Source organism: Gigantopelta aegis, chromosome 4 (assembly GCF_016097555.1).
Source record: "Gigantopelta aegis isolate Gae_Host chromosome 4, Gae_host_genome, whole genome shotgun sequence".
NCBI lineage: Eukaryota > Metazoa > Mollusca > Gastropoda > Neomphalida > Peltospiridae > Gigantopelta > Gigantopelta aegis.
Window position 1 is genome coordinate 42467597 of NC_054702.1, and position 22161 is coordinate 42489757.

Below are 22161 nucleotides of genomic sequence, written 5' to 3' on the forward strand. Positions count from 1 at the left end.
GAAATATGTATAATATATATACGGTACATGATACGGTAACGCCTCTAAATAGTACAGTGACAGGTCACATTGGGCCCTAAGTAAAATGTTTGGTTTCAATTGGTATTCAATTTACAGAGGTTTAGATTGAGGTAAAAGTCCGGCCTCGGTGGCGTCGTGGTTAGGCCATCGGTCTACAGGCTGGTAGGTACTGGGTTCGGATCCCAGTCGAAGCATGGGATTTTTAATCCAGATACCGACTCCAAACCCTGAGTGAGTGCTCCGCAAGGCTCAGTGGGTAGGTGTAAACCACTCGCACCAACCAGTGATCCATAACTGGTTCAACAAAGGCCATGGTTTTTGCTATCCTGCCTGTGCGATGCGCAAATAAAAAATCCCTTGCCGCCTGTTGTAAAAGAGTAGCCTATGTGGCAACAGTGGGTTTCCTCTAAAAAATAGTGTCAGAATGACCATATGTTTGACGTCCAATAGCCGATGATAAGATAAAAAATCAATGTGCTCTAGTGGCGTCATTAAATAAAACAAACTTTACTTTACTGTTCACTATTAAATATAGAAAAAAGTAATAAAACTGTCAAATAACAACTGCAACCAAATGTGGATAAAATGGTGCAATTTAAAGCATTTTAATTTTTTGGGGGGGAGGAGTGTTTTATTCATTGTCAAACAAGTTGACATTTCGCCAGACTTTCTGAGATGTTGCAATTTCATTTGGAAATGAAATTCAGTTGATATCTTTTTCATGACGTCAAGCTGAAGAATTTATTTCGTTAAAACTGAAATATAAAATTCATGATTGTCTGGTTACAGCGGTTAGGCCTACAAGACACAATGAGAAGTTAAAGCTTGTTTTTGTTTAATGACATCACTAGAGACCATTGATGTACTAAACATCGGCTATCGATTGTCAAACATTTGATTATTCTGACATATAGTCTTAGAGAAAAAAACAGCTACATTTTTCCATTAATAGCAAGAGATCTTTTATATACACCATCTCAGACAGGATAGCACATACCACAACCGTTGTTATACCAGTTGTGGTGCAATGGCTAGAACAAAAAATAACCCAATGGGCCCACTGACAGGGATCGTTCCTAGACTGACCGGGCATCAAGCTGACATTTTACCACTGAGCTATGTCCCGCCCCTAGATGTCAATGAATTGCAATCATGTTTGTAACTCAGATAAGTTTATAATAACAAAACTCCTAATAAATGTATAATGTGTATTGTAGTTATTTCAAAATAAAACATTCCATTTAACTTTGACTGCCTAATTGACATTTATACTGAGATTAAACCATTAAAAACAATATAATTATTGATGAATTATAACAAAAAACACAACAACAAAAACACCAACCTGTTCTTCCTTGCCTTCTGTTACCAACATGATAATATGTCCTTTTCTTTTTCTGCCAGTTCTTCCCATTCGCTGGACAAGGCGGATTGGCGACTTGTGGGCATCAAAACAGATGATCAGATCAACATCGCCAATATCGAGTCCTTCCTCTCCAACACACGTAGATACCAACGTGTTGTAGCCTCCTTCTCGGAATGCTTTCATAACCTGTGACATGTAAGTGTGTTAATCAATAGTATTAACATAAGCGTACGAGATATGGGGGCAGGGGGAGCAACTGCCCCCCCATGCCTAGTGCTGGAGCAAAACCTCAAATTTGGGCAAAAATCATACAGATATTCGGGCAAAATGCACTAACCTGAGACCTTTTTAATGTGTATTTCCATCGTTCTACCCTCAAAATTAGCTGTAATCCATGTAAAAATGTGTAGTGATTCATTGGCAAATCTATATAGCCGTTTGGTAGTAGTGTTAATATGAATAAATGTTGTTATGCAGATTCAGGCATTTCTGTTTAATTCGGGCAAAACCTGCTACAAAAAAGGGAGCCTGTACGCCTGTGAGTATAGGTTAACCTGTGAAATTGTTTTGTATTGTGAGTTTCAATGATTAATACAATAGTGCATTCTTTTCTGTAGCTCACCCAATATTTCCAGTTATCGTATCAGTATAATTACCAAATGTTTGACATCCAATAAACCAATGTGTTCTAGTAGAGTTGTTAAACAAAACAAACTTTAACTTGTAACAGTATAATTATGATAAGCTAAATACTTGTTTTCTGTTTCAAGACTTAAATGCATGTGAAATAAACATGCCATTGATCTCATAAAGACTAAAGGACCTAATGATACAAGATTTTCAGATCTGCACATTACCTTCAACTGTTCTTTCTGCGTGAAACCCTTGCTGACTTTGCCTGTGGATGACTGGCCAATAAAGCTCATCACCTTCACCATGGGATAGTGCTGATTGAGCAGGTCTCGGATTTCCTCCACACTATCCCTGTACTGTGAGAATATCATCACACGGGTCGAGCATGGCATCTCAACATCGCTCGCTGTTAATCACAAATATTAGGAATACTATAGTCTGTCCCATCCTCCTACAGAAATGTTTTGTGCTAATAATTTTAGTTTGGTTTGACATAAGAAGAAAAGTAAAAGTGTTTTTTTAATTGCACACAAAACACCAACCATTTTTGTGTGCAATTAAAAAAATATTCGGTTCAGAAATAAATAAAACTAATAAATACCATAGTAAGAAAAGGACGCTTGCAGCGTTATGGCCGCCATTTTGGTTTTATGGACTGGTAGTCTTGAAATGGTGATCATGTGTAGGACTTTGGTTTTTGACCCGTGGCTACTCTAAGTGGTCTAACATTTTCCTCACGTGTCTCCAGTGATGATTTGCATGCTTTTGGTACACAGAATTGACCACACATTAATGCTATGAATTTTGTACTTATCAACATACTGTATGATAAAATTGACAGATAATAAATTTTAAGACCCTTAACTTGTTTCGAGTAGTATAGTTAACTAACCATTAACCATCTTTTGGACAAATAGCCTAGGTAGCTGAAGTGTGCCCAATACAGCATGCTTGGACTTTTAACTGAATAACAGGGCTTGAAATTAACATTCTGAGCTAGGTGCATGGTACTCATGAAGTAAAAAATAATTATTTCATTACTTGCTATATTAACATATACTATATAAAGATATTTTTAAAACAGTATTTTAATTATCAACATTGCTGATAGAAATCTCATAATGAAATGTATCAACTCTTCCCACAGATCATAAAGATTAATGGTTTTATGTTTCAAAGGTAGCATAATGCAATATACCATTCTGAAATTTCCTAAAATGTTCCACTACAATTTCTTGTAGTTTCTCCAGTTTAGGATGTCCACTTGTAACAGCTGGTGGTTTGTTTGATGTAGGAGAGCTGAAATTAAATAACATTGACAGTAATTAAACTAATTTTACTTTAAAAAACAATCCAAAAAAACCCTCCAAGTACTATTTTACATGTAACTTCAATCTGGATACAAGAAAGAAAGAAAGAAGTGTTTTATTTAACGACGCACGCAACACATTTTATTTACGGTTATATGGTCGTCAGACATATGGTTCAGGACCACACAGATTTTGAGAGGAAACCCGCTGTCGCCGCTACATGGGCTACTCTTCCGATTGGCAGCAAGGGATCTTTTATTTGCGCTTCCCACAGGCAGGATAGCACAAACCATGGCCTTTGTTGAACCAGTTATGGATCACTGGTCGGTGCAAGTGGTTTACACCTACCCATTGAGCCTTGCGGAGCACTCACTCAAGGTTTGGAGTCGGTATCTAGATTAAAAATCCCATGCCTTGACTGGGATCCGAACCCAGTACCTACCAGCCTGTAGACCGATGGCCTGCCACGACGCAACCGAGGCCGGTCAATCAATCTGGATACCGTAATTATTATTATTATTCAGATTATTAAACAGAATAATGAACCATTTGGAGGCAACCAATAAAAAAACTCAATTTTAAAATCACATTAACGAAGAAACTAAGGAAAGAAGGGAAGGAAACTGTCTTTAATCATCAATGATCATTCTGTTAATCAGATTGTTAGCTTACAAAACATGATCATTCTGTTAATCAGATTGTTAGCTTACAAAACATGAGTACTGGTGAGGTACATGAAACGCTCATTAGGAGTTTCATAAAGAAGCACACACATTATTGAATGTGTTATGTGTACAATTGGAATATAAAAATTACCATATGTGAAATGTTTGCAATGGAATGGATCACGTTTGTTTTCGACTAACTACTGATAATACTGCAGCCATAGGAGGTGCCATCTGATTCATGAAGTTACTGTCGTTTATTGGAATGGGAACAGTTTTGTAGCATCAGTATAATAGTGAATCATTTGTGTTGATACAATGATAGAAAAACAGTCTATGTTAACTTCCAGGGAAGACTTTCCTATGATGTTCAGAAATTATAGTCCTTCCCACAGGGAATGCCTTTCTTTTTTTATACTATGGAATTTACTACAAGTTATTTATTTCTGAGCCGAATGCTTTCTAAATTGCACACAAAAATATGTTTTGTTATTTCCAAAACACTTTTACTTTCTTCTTACGTCAAACCAAACTGAAACTATTTACAAAAAACATTCTTGTAGGAGGGTGGGACTGACTATAGACAGATTATGTGATTTATCTGTGACAGAACATCAGTTATTTAGATCAATGAAAAGTTCATCTGGGTGACCTAGTAGATGTATTATCTAGAATATACCATGAAAAGGCAGGTTGCAGTGACCTAATAATGGTACGTTACACACTGCCATTTCATGTTATACTTGCATGCAAGGGTTGGTGATCCTATATGAATTGATAAGGAAGATATGGCTTGGAAAGGATTTTTTCCTGAGATGTAATCTATGAAAAATAGGTCACAGTGACCTAGTTATGGTATGCAACACATTGCTATCTCGGATAAAAGCTACACAAATTGTTTCGACACCATTTTTAACATTCCGACTACTGCAGGCGAGATATCTAACTCGATGTCATGAAAGTCAACATACTGTACACTGTATAGTGCATTCCCCAATTCATATTTCCCGCTGTTTTGCACACAGCATTTACCAGAAATAATAATAGAACAGGAAATAGATTAACTGAGTGTATGGCAGCTTTTGTTTTTAATTTTTCAATGGAAAATGCCTGGATATTTGGAGTTGATAAAGTGGTTTTCGGCAAGTTATTTTTGCTGGACAACAATGGCGGAACATTGCAGTCATTTTGAGGAATCGATAGCTGATTGTGACAGCTAATTTGATAATAAATTTGATCATTTTACCAACAAGGAAAATCACCAACTATTGGGATATGAATTGTAGTTTGTTTTAAAAAAATTCTGGTCAGAAAAACACAGTTATTGGGAATAATGGACATAAATATTGAATATCTGGCCACAAATGCCTGTAAGTAAACATGACTTTTTCGATTTTATGCCTAATTTTAATCAACATTAACTGATATAAAATATCATAAAAATTAGAAAAACACACAAAAATAATACTTACTTATTCAAATGTGAACTTTATTTTATGTATTTATAAAATATTTAAGTGAATAGAGTAAAGTACTCTTCATAACGAACCGGAGGGACCATGAAAGTTAGTACGTTATAGGAGTAGTTCATTGTACACATTTGCATAAGTTGGTTGTTAATATATAGGGAGATAAAATGGGCCTTTATGATCAGTTCGTTATACAGTTGTTCATTCTAAGCATGTTCACTATAAGTGTACTTTACTGTATATATGTGAGTAAAAGTTACAAACTTGTACCCACTTAACGTGGTTTTTGTCAAATCCAGTAGTCTGAAGGTCCAATAAGCCCAAGTCCTTGGCTATCACTAAGCTTGAGAATTTATTTCATATTCTAAATAATTAGCCTTCAAACATGTGCAAAAATAACAAAGCGAACTCTTTTTGTGACAGGGTACACAAGGGATCCAACTGTGTACTGCTACCTTAAGGTTGCCATGAAAGTAATGCTTGATCTGTAACAGTACATGATAAGGCTATACACAAAATGTCAGCTCAGTATCATCCAGAAAATAATAGTTGGGACAGATGGACAAAGAGAGAGACAGACAGACAGACAAAAGAGAGAGTCAGACTGACTTGTGTCCATATCTGAAAATTTTCATAATGGGCTAAGCATCATGCTTTAAACCAAAAGTTAGCTGCCCCACTATTAGCAATCAAACATATAAACAACTGTCTTAGCTACATTGTATGAAAGAGAGGAAAAACAACAGGTCTTTAAATGAAATATAAACAGAAGAAGCAAATATGCCAATAATTAATAAAGAAGCACTTACCATTTCTTAAGCCCTAGTTACTGATGCCACTGTCCTGTTACAAGTCAGGGGGCAGGTCAGTTGGTAGAGCACCTGCCTCATGTGCTTGGGTCCAAGTATCAAATCCCCTCTGTTTGAACCACTCTATGTCCCCCTCCCATCCCAACCAATGTCCCACATTTGGTATATCAAACTGTGTTTATATTAAACCTATGTGCTGTCCTGTCTGTGGGGAAGTGTATATAAAAGATCCCTTGCTGCTAATGGAAAAATGTAGCAGGTTTCCTCTGAAGACAAACATGTCAGGAGTACCAATGTTTGATACCCAATAGCCGATGATTAATTCATCAATGTGCTCTAGTGATATTGTTAAACAAAATAAACATATATCTAGACTTTGAGGTGTGGTGGGACATGGGTCTGCTCTGAAGGCTTTGGTATGTGCTGCCTTATATGTGAGAAAATAAACGACCCCTTGTTTTCCAATTATACTGAAAAGGAACAGTGTACATACATATATGTACAACATTGTGGTGGGAGCACATGTCCTCTCTAATGTTATAAACCAAGGTTCACACTAAATCATACTGACCATGGTTAGTTTGGAGAACAAGAGAGGGAGGGACAGAGAGAGGATGAGGGAGGGACAGAGAGAGGGTGAGATAGACAGAGACAGGGAGACATAGAAACAAGCATACTTGTTATGTGTGAACCTCTCCTTCAACCCGTCCATGATATCACTGAAGTCAGCATTTCCAAGCAGTTCAGCCCTAGTTCTTCCAAAGCTCTTCTCCCCATTCACAATGCCAGTGAGAAAGTTATAAAATGACCGCAAACCATGAAGTTGGAGCAGTTCATATGCATGATAAAGACTCATACCAAGGGCAAAATCACCTTCCACAACTCCAAACTGTCCTTTCTGCAGACCAAACAAAATTATGACCTGTTAAAATCATTCCATATTACAATTCAACCTATTAATATAGTCTAAATTAAAGTTTGCAAGTTAAAAACCTAAATCACCTATAAATGTGTTCAGCACTTCTCAGTCCAAAATGCTCCAATAGACTGAAGAGTTCTGCTTTGGCACACATTTTGTCCATTCAACAGGATATATTTCTAAAAAGATGCTTACAAAACCCCACTATCATTGAAATGCTGGTGAACACCAAATGATCACATCAAGCATCTAAAGGTGTTAGAGTTGGACACCGCCATTATTTACTCCAGGCAATTCAATACAATTTCTATGTCAAAAGATATTTTGTCAAAAACACAATATCAAGACAGCTATGTGACTGCTAGTTTTAGGGATTAGTCTCCCGTAATAACTACCTTGCAAAAGATCAACATTGATCAAGCGCCACAATTTTCAGTTAGCCACACTTATGCCTGAAAACTGCCTTATTTTTTTGTTATACAAGTGTGATTATAACAGATGCATAGGTTGGGTTTTTGGGGGTTTTGGGTTTTTTTTTATTATTGTCCCAGATCACAAACATAGCAGTATCAGGGATGGGAGCCCCAAATCACTGCTGTACATATAATAAATATACAACACATATATCCATACACAAACAAATACGTACCCAGATGTCCTCCGATACATACACGTATGTACATGTACATACATAGATTCACACATACATACACATACATATATGCAAAAAGGCATCAATGTAAGTGGGTACAAGAGTAGTAAATATACATACATGTAATTGGTTTAATCTGGGATATTATAAAGAGAAGAGAGAGGATAAGAAAGAGGAGAAAGAGGTAGAAGACGAGATAAGGTTATACGTGAGGTGTATGTTTCTTTTTCTTGTTTTCCGCTATCTCCAAACAAGCCATAGACAAGAACAAACTTAAGCTAACATCATATATTTCATTTAATCGTTATCATTAAATAAATTAGCCCATGGAGCCCATTGTTTATTAAACATTTCGTATTTGCAATTCTTTTTATTTCAAACTTTTGCTTCAATAGATTTTTAACAACTTTGATTTCTGAATTCTTTTTTGTGTATCTTAGTTCCATAAACATAATATTTTATGTTAATAATTAACCAGTTAAGGAAGTTAGATTTTTCGTTATTAATAATACCAAAGATGACATTATCTTTATTGAAATTAATTACAATACCAGTCTGAGTCAATATCCAGTTTTGAACTGCAACCCATAAGTTGTGAACTTTATTGCATTCGAAAAATAGATGTGGTATAGTTTCTGGATGGTTGTTACAAAAGCTACACATGTTTGACTCAACATAGTGAATAATATATAAGAAAGTGTTCGTAGCTAAGATTCGGTGAACTAGTCTATATTGAAACCATATTAATGTTGAACAGTTGCATAGTTTGTATCACAGTTGTTATTAGTCCTAAACATAACAAGTAACTTCAAACCAAGGGCCCCTGCACGTGCTGTAACCTCACCGTGGTGCAGGGGTGTAACATTTTCTTTGAGAATGGCCAATACAGCACAAAATTAAAGTTTTGAGTAAAATTCAGTATCCGTAAAATTCTGTGATATTTGTGTTTTTGCACAGTTCTTTACACTGTTCTTTACACTGTTTTTGTTTAAACCTTGAATTTTTATATTCATGTTGATCATCACTTTATTTATTTGCATTACCATAGTTTGACACCCAATGGCCGATGTATTTTTCGTGCTGGGGTGTCGTTAAACATTCATTCATTCATTCATTCAAACCAAGGGGATACTTAAACACTTACTAGTGCAGTGGTTTAAGTCCAAATTTGAGCGATACTGTTATACACTGGCCCAAAATACCAAATTTGGCACAGTTGTACCTCAGGACCATACAGTTGTTTTGAGAGGGGCTACCCAATTTTTTAGGTCACGGTCAGTCGCTATTCAAGTTTGAGAGATGGCTGCACAATTTTAAAATATTAGTCAATTTTTACCTAACTAGAAATATCGCTAATGAAGATTTTGAAAACAAAATGTTCCCTGCAGTCACAGGTAAAATTTAGTCAATGTCAAGAAGAGCATGTTTAAAGCACTAAACTGGGCAGTTGTACTTTAAGATCATAAAGAATATCGGAGATGGACCTGCCCACTGTTAAAGGTCAAGATCGTTCCACGGTCAAAATCAAACTATATCATATTGGATGCCAAAACTTACAAATTGCTATTTCTCATTTAAGCCAAAACATGATTGGACTTTAGTGGTAATGTATTTCATTTACAGTAGCCTCTTGCTAACTAGGACATAGAACCATCATGTGAATCCAAGATGGCTACCAAAAATGGTCATCCAAAGAAAAATACAGTAGCCTCGCTAACTAGGACATAGAACCATCATTTGAATCCAAGATGGCTACCAAAAATGGTCATCCAAAGAAAAATGTTAGTTCTTTGTTATTTTTTCATCTGTGGAAGGTGCTGATTGAGGACCTGAGGAGAGCAAACTTGGCACCTTTTAGTTTTTGAAATATTTAAGATGATTTCCAAGATGCCAAAACACAGAACTGGCAATATATCTGATACTTGTAATCACCTATGACTGGGTTTTAGGGTTAAAGAATTCATTGTGAACTACCTCTAGCTAATATAGATATATGAAAGTCATTTAAATCCAAGATGGCCACAACTATAGCAGTGGTTGATCTATAAAGAAAATGAAAGATTTTTGAATTAGTGATATTGTTTTAATCCAAGAAGGCAACAAAAATTGTCACCAAGAGTTTGCCTGCTACATCCTATGAGGTCCATCAATTTTGAAGTAATGTTGCATCATGTATACTATGACTATAATGCCAACCACAATCTGATAAAGAAGCAATGATTGATGTTTAGATAAGAACTGTGGAATAACGTTTGTATCATTTCCATGTTCTGTCCTTTGATAATGAGTATGCATTCCATTGACTATAACAAATTGTCTCAGCAACAATGTAATTCGTCAAACATCAACTTTGTTCACCATAACATTGCAGTCACTATTATATCAGTACATGTATCTGGTTATACATATGATATCACCAAAAATAGGATACAAAAGTCAACAGAAGGGTTTGTTGCCCAAGATAGTATTTGATTTTGAAAAGACACCACAATGATAGGTGGCCAAGCAATGTACATATAGAGAACACCACAATATCCAGTCAGTGCAGTCTGGTTAAATATCTGCATCAAATCAGTGACTTTTAGCTATGACGCCAAACGAGATAGATGTTGTCGACTGCTCTGTACAATTACCCCCCCCCCCCTACCTGGGAGGACTAATTAGTACTTGTAGCTTGCTGATTGAATACCGAGTCTCGTACACCGGGTCACGGGCAACCGTGACTTTGGTGTACGGAGACAGGATCCAGAAGAAAGGAAGGTGGAGGAAGAGGAGACGTGTGCCAGGGGCAGCCAAAACCGGCAGCTAAACCGCCAGCAGGGCCTCCATTTCCTCCCGCAGCTCGACATCTCCAATATTATCGGGACTCCCTAGACGTCCTCCACCCCACCAACCTTTGCCTCCATGAGTATGGACTTAGTCAGACTTTAAATTTTTTCGGTCGCCATTTCAAAAAATTTGTTTATTTTTTTTTAAACAGTCTGGCACCCTTTATTTTTGGCAGTCCGTCTAAATTGCTCCAATCACCTTCAACTTTGGATGAGCAGTCTAATTTTTTATTTGGCCTTAATTTTAACCGGACATGGTTATTCTCAACTTTACTAAATTTTTCTAAATTCCGCCCACCTCAAACTTACCCTCCCCCTCCTGCCCCGGAATTGGTCACTGGCGATGTCAGAGGCTAAGTCCGGGGTGGGCGTGCCTGAACCTAAGTTGGATATGGGCACGTCAAAAAGTTTCCACATCCACATCCACATCAAATCAGTAGCATGATTTCAGAGAGTGCTGGCTTCATTCGACATGGAATAGCCATTTGTGGAAGTAAATGCTTCATTTTCTCACTGTCCAGTCTGAAGCATCGATATGCAGCAAGAAATTAAGTAGCTTTCCTGGTGACTAATCCATACTAGCTTTTAAATCCTCAAGTTAACGAGTTTAAATTCTTTACGCAGAATTTTGATAACTGTTGCTTTTGCGACCCTTAATATCACAGCAGCAAAATCGCAGCCACAAAGGGTACAGGTCAGCAGTGTTTTTCGGTAGCAGTGTTTAGCTCTAAGAATCAGACGTATACAGTGTTATGAGGAGGATGAAGGTGAAGAGGCTCAAATTATCGTTAAAAATATATTGTTTATGCCATAAGCCATTATTACTGGATTGTGACTTTTTAAAATAAAGTACCTTTTGTTACAATTTGTATCATGTGAGTATATACACATTACGGTCAGAAATGTTAGTTCGAATGAATTAAACAGTTTCTGAGACAAATGGTGTTGGTCGAAAAATGATGAAAACTAAACACTTGCAATTTGCATGTATCTGGACATTTATTAACAGCAAGGTTGGCACTGAGAACTGCTTGGCCATGTCATGCAGCTGTACCAGTAGAAATATTTTTTTTTTTTTTTTTTTTTTTTGCACCTTAAAATGAAGTAATTCAAAATGACTGTCTTAGGTGATACAAAACGTATAATGTCGTTATTGTTTTGATATGGTAGTTATTTTGGTATCTGTATTCAAATCAGTCAATAAAAAAAACATTGTATTGGAAAGTGAATGCGAAAATTGAATCTTGGATTTAAATGATGATGCAATATCTCAGTTACAAAACATTGTTATAAATGATTTTCTTGACACTTAAAACATTATCATTAACATTAAAATCTTGCCCGAGTTAATGTAAAATGCAATAAATTAGTTTACTTATTCTGACTGATATTGTGGTGGCCATATTAAATTGTTATTAAAGGTAAAATTACTGATCAAGAGCTGATTGGAATGGAATGGAATGGAAAATTGTTTAACGTGCACATTCAGAGCAAGCTGTTGTAGCGCACGCCTGTCCTGGGCACAAGTACCGGCTTCAACCAGTTCCTCCATCCAGGACAGGAAAGGGTTGGGGTGGGTGAAGGAGGGACCACTTGCACTGGTAGGTGCAAGGGAGCACCAGCTGTCCAACCGTAGTTGGTAACAGGGGGGGGGGGGGGGGGTGGTGGTATGGTGCTATGTAATTTGGAATGTCCCGTAGGATTAAGCCAAAGGGAAATGAGTGTGCATTTTGATGAAGGAAGTTTGGCACAATTTTGATGGCCATTCTAAAAATAAAAGGAAGGGAGCTACGTATAGGTTTGGAATTTAGTAGGCCGAGAGTAGCTCGTAGTTAAGACCTGCGGATGATGAGGTGTCTGTCTCCCTAGGCTGCCTTTAGAAAGGGCCTGATCTCTTCTGATCGTGGCATGACAACCCAGGGGAGACTCGGCGCAATTGTGTATATACACTGCAATTGTGTATGTCTAGGAGGTAAAGATTCTCCTGGTGTTTCCCTGGGTTCCATCTTTTGGCACTCTCTGTTCCATATGTTGTACTTCTCTTCTATCTCTCCCGTTCTTGTGCCCTTGGTGCCTCCGCTAGCAGCAAGGAATTTGGGGTTTGCGTAAAGGGAGCAGGTTTTCTTTTGTCCAGCTCCCTCAAACATTACAATACCAGTTGTACAACTAATTCTCTGTATGCATTATGCTTGCAACATAATGCTATAATAGCAAAACAAATACAGTCAATTGATTAATTCTAACTATTCTGGCATAATTTCAGTCAACTGCTTGTCGCTAATGTTCGTTGGACTGATTTTTACACTACACAGTAAACCAAATTACCACTTCAGGAACCAATCAAATAGTTCGCGATCATTAGCTAAACGTTTGCTGGCTGAACTTGAGGCAGGACTTGTGATTCTAGACAATGATCAGATTTACCGATCTAAAAATTATACATTTTAGTAACATTTTATCTTTGGTTGTCTGTTTTTTTTCTGGGTGGAGGCGGAAGCAATATTATGATTTTCTGTGACTTTTTATTGAAAATCATAGTTTTCCAGGTTTTCCAGATCTGGATTTTTAAATTTCACATTCGATGACTTTCCAAGTTTTACATGATGTGTGCGAACCATGCAACTCCCACCTCTGAGATTCAGTACACTTCCCCCTATATATAGGGCTCTATGATACATCATTTTTCCTATTTGTCAACTATAATTGGAAAATAAGAAGACATACCGGTAGTTTTTCTGGTGGGTTCTGTCTGAACATGTCTCTAGACTTGAGCAGAAGAAACTTAGAGAGACTTGATGGATCTCGTCGATAGAGAACACCACAGCGGACCAGTCGGGATACCACCACTGATATCACCTGGACACAATACAACAAACAATTTAAACACTTTAGTATTCTATATACACTGAACATCAACAAAAACATTTAATTTAGTTTTTTCTTTGTCTTTTTGCTGTTGTTGTTGTAGTTGTTGTTTTTAACCATGTTTATTTCTTTACTCGTATGTTGATAACAATCTTGTATCAATAAAATTTAAATAGTTCCCCGACCAGATTAATCTAATTTGCAGTTATCAAATTCCTAAATTAAAAATTAGGCTCAGAAAAAAAAAAATCTAATTCTGTACATTTAACATAGTTTAATAAATATATGTCATTTAAAAAAGGAATAAAAGTATGAGTATTCTTTATTCAATTCTTTATTCCATTTTTAGGCCATAGCCCATTTACAGACAACAAAAGGTGACCATTTGAAGGACCCGTTGTTCAACAATTCATATAGCAAACTAAATATTATTTAACTGCAATTAGTTTGTATATAGATTTTAGGAAGAATAACAATATTTGTATTTTCTAACAATTATTTTTTCTGTACATTATCTCATATAGGTCTACAAATTAACTTATATCCCACTATTATAGTTTTGATTCATATAATTTATTCTCATATTTATTATTTTCCTTTATTACCATACCCCACCCTCACTCACATACACACTCTTTATCAACATGTAGTCAGCTTATGTTTGTTGAAAAACTGGACCTTTGTGCAGGTGACATTATTCCAAAGTACCACTATATGAACATCATAGTTATAATCTTCTATGTATTTACATTACACACCAGATCTGTAACTTACACCACTTCTTTCCTTTCTTAACTGCAATGATTTAGCTAAATAAATACCTAAACCTTTTAGTATATTTTCATTTCTTGTAGACATCAATTCATTAAAAGTATACAAGGATCTATTTGTCAAAAACTTTTTAGGTATATACATTTCTCTTAAAGTTTCATATAGTGGACAATTTATAATAAAATGGAATTCGTTTTCTACTTCTCTTTTATTACATAATTTACAAATCCTATCTCTTTTATTTAAACCTATATTTCTGAATTCGTCCACCGCTAGACCCACTCCTCCCATTCTAATCAGTGCTATATCCTTTTTATACATGTCAAGTGCAGAAGATGTCAGATATAATTCAGGTTCTAGATTTAATTTATATTTAAAATATATATCATTACCTATTACTAGAATTAATTTTCGTAATCCAGTGTTGTGTTTGAATATCTTTTACTCTTTGTTTGAATGTGGCTATAAATAATGACTTATCCCCAACATCTTGAGATATCCACACATATCCAAAACCTAAAGAAAACATAATTTTTTTGATAGCAGTAGCCCACGTATATCTTCCTGCATTATCTAAAGAATATAACATGTTGTAAGCTTTATGAGGATATCTGAAAGTTGGCATTTGCAACAATTTTATCCAATACTGTATACACCTAATGAGACTGTTGTGAGTATTCAGAACTGTGTCCAGAAAAATTAATAATAGATGACACCATTGATGCACTTGACAGCTTGAGCTAATACATGTTTAGACTAAATGATTAATAATGTTTTCACTGATTGGATCAATTTGACCTCAACTGGCTCTGGTTATAACCGGTGTAGCAATTAGTATTCTGCTCACCACAACAACAAAAAAGCATGAAACCATTTTTAATTTTCAATTCCTTCATAATTACTGGATACATAATATATATTACACAGTCAACAATAAATACATTTATAGATTTAAAAAATATATTGTATGCCATTTCAAAGCAGCTTTTATTTCATATTTGTCCTCTTGCCAACACTGTCGGAATCGGTCACTCAACCCAACAGATGTTGATTGCAATGACACTTTCACTGAGACAGGACAATGATAGTAACCAGTTGCAAAATCTGGGTCCTTTGTTTTAACTGGAGTGTAATACCTTGATAGCTTCCTCACCAAAAATGGTGTTATTGTTAACAAGTGTTTAATTTCGTGACCAGCTTCGCTGGGCAGTTCTGACAAATGTGGCAGTGAATTGATACAACTGTAGATCCAACTTCAATGGCCGGTGATATATCCTTACGGCAGATTTAAAGTGAAACAGTAATGAAACATGTATTTTGCTAACTTTTGGTACCTATATATCATGTCTACAATGTATATAAATCCTACCAAATTTTAAAAAGAACTGATAGACTGTTTTTTTAAATATATATTCGTAATAATCGATTAGATTTTTAGCCTTCTCTGGAAAAAAACACTCGAAGCTACATACTTAATTACATAATGATGTGTGATGTCACAACAGGGTTTGGCTGGCCACTAGTATCAAAGAGATCAATACTGACATGTGGGACCAGAATACGAAAAATCAGTGTATGAAACCATTAAATTGCTTTTTTTAACCAATAGTTGGATACTATTTAACATATTCTATCATAATAAATAGTTGTGTCGTGTATGGATGTAAAAAAATTGCTGTGAAAGGTGTCAGAACTAGAAACACCCACAAATTACCAATACAGGCAACAGGACATTGTGAGGTTATCTTGGAAAAACAAATTTGACAATCGTAGCCCACAGGAAATGACTGTATAGGGTAGATTCTGCAGAGATCATCTTTTGACCAAAGACTACGATAATCACTACACATGTGAAGTGGATGTTATGGTATTAAAAAAGCAACTAAAAATGATTAAAAATGTTTTCATATGGAGCCAGCACACGTGACGACCTGTATACAAATGCAGTCTCGGACAAACGTAAACAAAAGCTCTAATAAGTATGTGTGTGTGTATTATTCTCTTAATAAGCACGTCTAAAAGGCAAACAAATAAATTTGAATGAATACTTGAAGAAACTTGGTCTTAATCTTGGTGAGTTCTTCTCCGAGTGGAATGACAATCTTATCGACCTTGCGTTCGTGAGTGTAAGACTTGATATCGATGCACTCCTCAGTCCTCATCTCAATGTGTGAGATGAGAAGATTCGTCACAACCTGTTGCACGGCCTAAACAAAGAGAAAACTACTCTCCAACATCACTTTACTTTTACGAAGATAGTTATCAAAAGGAGAATTCAGTCTAGTCATAATTAATTGTTGTAATAAAATTAATATATAATTTACTATATTAATGTGAATAATGTTTCAAGGTATGTTTACAATTTTTTAAACTGCTTTAGCCGTCTTGTTAAATAGTATATAAAGTGGGAGTACTGGGCCAAACCAGTCCTGATGCTGTACACCAGGCCCACTGTATAATGTAGTGCAGGGGGGGGGGGGGGGGGGGGGGGGGGTGTTGGTTGGTGTGTATATATACTACTACATGTATATAGTACTTGTTAGTCTTATGCATGGTAATTAAGCATTCCTAGTGTAATTATGTCATTGCATTGGAGTGTGTGTGGTGGTGTGTATGTGTGTACACACTTAGTTTTATTAGCATTACTTATTTACACTCAGGCCTTATGGCTTTGGAACTCCACATGCAGGTTAAAATCATGAAACATAAACATATTCTGGAATGAAATTATTTTTTTTCATTAATAGTAAACAAATATTGTATAAAATTGTGTAAATATTCGCCAAATGCACTCATTATACAGATACATGTTAATACCTTAATATCACTTCCTGGTGTGGCACTGAGTGCTAGGATGCGGACATCTTTAGTGTACTTAATAGTTTCCCTGACAACCTGAAATAAAGGAAACAAATATTTGTTTAATCTCTCCCTGTCTCTCTTCTTTATAACTTAGCCTGACCTCAACTAATGGCATATTCGCCCATGTTAGTAGTCTGGTTAGAGCATCCCAACAGCCAATGGGATGACTTAAAATCTTCCAATGTCCTCTGCTTCCTGTTTCAGTCATATAACTGAAGCTTGAATCTTGAGTGTGGTGGTGCAGGCCTCTGAAAATTGTCACAGCGATAGTTTAGTTTGCGCATCACTTGTGTAAGTATAGTTTGCTCAACTCATTTTTTGTTCGTGCCTTGAATTTACGACATGCTTTACGTGGTCATGATGGGTTACCTATAAATGAAATGGGTTACCTGAATTTGTTTTTGTGTAACCCATAAATGGTTTACTCAAGTTTTCAATTCTCAGAGGCCTATGGTGGTCCAACAGGGCAAGATCAAGCAGTAATGGGACATTTTAACTACTTCTGCACATAACATTTTTTATATTGAATTAAGTTCTTGTCATAACAACTTACTTTTGGATTGTTTTTGTAGATGATAGGTTCCTTTACACTGCTGCATGTTTAAACATTTAATGCAACTCTGTTTTAAATGTCATAAATGGGTTTTTAATATTTGTTAACAGAGGGACATAAAATGCACATCCCATAAAGTGACTTGCCGTGACTGAAGCTTCTATCTTTCCGCTGAGCAGGGAGGCCGGGAGGGTATAAAAACCCTTGAGGTCAGACTAAGAATTCATCAAAGAGAAAATTATCCACGTTTTCTACATTTCGTTTCAAATCAGCCAAAAAACTAAATAGTATATGTGAGTTTTAACATTATTATTTATTAGTTGCATGCTATATTTGTTGGGACCCTTTTAATGCAAAAAGACTACAATAAGCCTTCATGTTCGAAAAATATCAGGCAAGTAATAAATCACTAGCCTCATAAACTCCAGGTGAGTGATTAGCATTCTACAGAAACAACTTTGGTATAGGATTTGCGTTAACAAAATGACGTTTTGAATAGCACAAACATCAATATAAAATATTTAATGTAAATGATCCCAACTTAAAGTAACAATAATAACTCAAGGATCAAATACTGAGGCCAGCTGGTGTTAAAAAGTTAAAAGTTAGTTTTGTTTAATGACACCATTAGAGCCAGCTGAGGTTAACGCAGCTTCTTATCAAAGCTGTTACCATATTTGAGGTAGACTATAAACAAGAGTTCCGGTGAGGTATATGACACGCCCATCAGGAGTTTCATGGAAAACCACAGATATTAATGAATATGTTACGGGTATGATTCAATTCTAATTATGTGAAATCTTTGCAATGGGATGGATAAACAGTTTGTTTTGGACCAACCACCATCCCAAGTTGTTCCTACATGTGGTTTGATGGTCCTGAATGAATCTGTATGCAAGATATATGGACAAAGATTTAGTTATGTACAGTAGACTGTAAAAAGTAGGTCACAGTGACCTAGTAATAGTACGCAACACACCGCCATCCCAAGTTGTTCCTACATGTGAGATTTGATGGTCCTGTATGCATCTATATGCAAAATATGGTCCTGACAAGGATTTACTGTTATGTGCAGTAGACTGTGAAAAGTAGGTCACAGTGACCTAGTAATAGTACGCGACACACCGCCATCCCAAGTTGTTCCTAGATATGAGATTTGATGGTCCTGTATGCATCTGTATACAAGATATGGTCTGGACAAGAAAAAGTTAATAGACAACGGATGGACAACGCCATACCATAATTTGACCCATCATAGACGGGCGTATAAAAAAAGGTTTCAGTGCAATTTGGGTTCTCTATAGCACAAATTAAACATGGCCACCAGGTTACATGACACAGTTTTGAAACAAAACCTGAGTATTTTATGGTTTATTCATTACATTATAAACAAATAATTCTATTTGAAAAATATAGGCAGAACAGGGAAAAACAATTTCACTCATAAGGTATCATTTTTCGTGGAATTGTCCTGTATTATTTCATACTGTCTTTATGGCATAGGATTTATATCGGAGGGGTCAACCAAGCTATCTATGATTCTGTTAGGTTCCAGTAGTGTAGTAGACCATGAAAAGTAGGTCACAGTGACCTAGTAATAGTATGCGCCACACCGCCATCCCAAGTTGTTTCTACATGTGAGGTTTGATGGTCCTGTATGCTACTGTATGCAAGATATGGTCTGGACAAGAAAAAGTTAACAGACGGACATATGGACAATGCCATACCATAATATTATTACGACGACCCATCATAGATGGGTGTATAAAAACACTCTCGAGATGAAATTATGGTGCACTTGGGCATGCACCTCAGATGTGAAGGACTAGCAGGGCTTCTAGAATATTTTTAAAATCCACTAGCCATGGGACCAGTGATTTTAAAAATGTACTAGCCACAATTTAAAATTCACAATCCCTACTTTACTTAAAGTTAATACAATTTTACAAAGTAATAGTAAAAATTGGATATGCCACGTAAAGAGAGAGATATAGCTTTAAAACACTAACACTTCAGGCAGAATATTCATATTTACTAAATAGACGTAACTGCAACATTTGACAAAACAATTTCAGTGGCCGTCGGAAATGGCAATAGTAGTTATTTACTAGCCCAACACTGAAATCACTAGCCATGGGAGTAGAGCTACCATAATCTAGAAGCCTTGACTACAATAACTAGAATATTCTGTCTGTCCAAAAATTAAAATTAAAGTGTTAAGTAAAACTTTCTTTCACAATTAGCAATATGCCTGTTAACCTGTCCATATGAAAGAAAAGTGTGAACAGAGTGTTAGTATAGTAAAAGAAATATTAAGTACCTGACAGTAGGCATGATTTCCAAGAGCTTTATGTGCCTCATCAAACACCAAGCATTTGATGCCTTCTGCAGGACAAGTCCCTCGAGTGAGGTCATTGGTTAAAACCTGAGGGGTCAGGAAAAATACTCGTTTGCTATGCCATGCTTTTTGTCTCTCTGTTGGATTCATTGAACCTGTAAAAATAATTGAAATAAAATTACAGGTACGTATATTTTCCAAATAAATAAATAGATTTGTATAATGATGGTACAGAGAAGTTGAAATGATCAATGATTCATGTAAACGTCATTATTATTACAAGTACAGCTGCATCCATAATGTGCCGTAAAACACTTTTGGATTGGTTTGACACCGCTATGTAAAAGCCTAGTTGCAAGGTGTGAAACTTGTCCATCAAAAAATTAAATATTCTTCTCAGTGGAGACATCTTCAGTTGAACAGAGCAATAGTGCACACTTCAAACTGGTTGAGAAAGTACTGGCCATTCAGAATGCCACCCTTGACAGTGTACATATACGTAGCTTATTGCCACTGTAATCAAGAACCAATGTCAATGATATTTTATGGATCACCACAACCTATGTCGACATGGGAATATGAACAGTAACACTGCCTCATATATATATAGACACACACACATACATATACATACACATACACACATATATACATATCTGACAAAAAAATAAACATTTCAATATTTAAACTAACTTACTGAAGAACAAATGTATGATAAAATTAAATATCCATTGATACCTGTCATCTCCGATGTATCTTCCTGTGGGATCCCCATTATATTGTAACATGCTTCTATCTGTTGAGCCACAAGTGGTTTGGTCGGTGCCATGAACACTATCTTCGCTTGTGGATACCATCTATAGAAGTTGTACATCACCACAGCTGCTATGAACGTCTTGCCGAGACCTGTTGGAAGGCTAACGAGAGTGTTTCTAAAGAGACATGTCTTCACAATGTTATATTGGTAATCTCTAACTGAATAATTAGTTGGATAGATCCACAACCTGCCTGCAGATTTGTCAAAGCCTGGCAGCTCTGGGAGACTAGAGAGATCCTTGCTGCTTGGCAACAGATCAACATCAATGTCATCGGCTCCTAAAGATATATTCCCACTGTCAAAATTGGATGAAGTGCTCACAGTCTGCAACTTGCCATAGTTGCAAAACAAGCGTGAATTTTCTTCAGTGTGTAAAGATGGTTGTCCAAATTTTTGTGCCAGTTCAGAGTTGCGTGCACATGTCTTTCTCCATTTACTGGAGGAAGGTGCATCTGAGATTGCCTTTTCACCAAGATTCTCCTTTTGCACATACAGCATGCTCTCCTCCAAAGCATGTGTAAGTAGGTCATCATCACTGTCATCTTGACAGAGGTCCACCACCTCAAGGCCATTACCAACAACTTTAGATGTAGATAATTTGCTTTCTTTGACCGTCTCATTTTGAGATTTCTGACCCCAGCTTTGAAACAGTGTTTTTTGTTTGTGTTTACTCATTATTATAATATTAACATAACTATGCACGTTAGGATTATTTGATTTGGTTCCATGGCCATCACGTAATTCATGTTATTTCCTGCAGAATAATGTTAAACTTTAACATGAACATCCTGTGATATGCTCTGATCAAAGTATAAATAAAAAGATCCATATTTCCAACTTGCTGTTCACACATGAGAAAACAGTTTCACTCATTCAATATTCTGAAAGGAAAAAAGAAAAAGCATTATTACTTAAATAAAATAGGAACTCTCTGCACATCTTCTTCAAGGTTCATTGTTTACACCCACAGGGTTCGAATTTCACCTAACACAGACAGCAATTACCGTAGGTGCCCTCCTTACTTGCTGTAGGTGCCCTCCTTACTTGCCATTGTGCCCCTAAAATCTTAAGGTGTCGACGGCAAAAATAATGCTGCGCTGCCTTACCTGGTTTGCCACTGTGCCCTTCGGATTTTTTTTTAATCCAGCATTTTATTTATAAATGACACAAAATCTATGGTAACATGAAAAATCACATCTACTGAAGTCAGGCTGCTTGTTGACACACGAAGTGACAGGTCAGTTATACCAGGATGTAAAACAAAATGTGATGAAAATCAGGGC

The 22161-nt window shown here is 36.2% G+C and overlaps 1 protein-coding gene across 1 annotated transcript in view; it reads right to left on the reverse strand.

The window, feature by feature from the left end:
* Window positions 1–21753, reverse strand: part of LOC121369843 (Fanconi anemia group M protein-like) — a 61097-nt gene extending 39344 nt beyond the window's left edge. Inside the window, 9 exon segments of the mRNA XM_041494918.1 lie at window positions 1367–1573; window positions 2245–2426; window positions 3219–3319; window positions 6951–7171; window positions 13397–13528; window positions 16357–16515; window positions 17126–17203; window positions 20044–20216; window positions 20800–21753. Coding sequence (XP_041350852.1) covers window positions 1367–1573; window positions 2245–2426; window positions 3219–3319; window positions 6951–7171; window positions 13397–13528; window positions 16357–16515; window positions 17126–17203; window positions 20044–20216; window positions 20800–21553 — 2007 coding nt within the window. The 5' untranslated portion in view covers window positions 21554–21753.
* Between the last annotated feature and the right edge of the window lie 408 nt (window positions 21754–22161).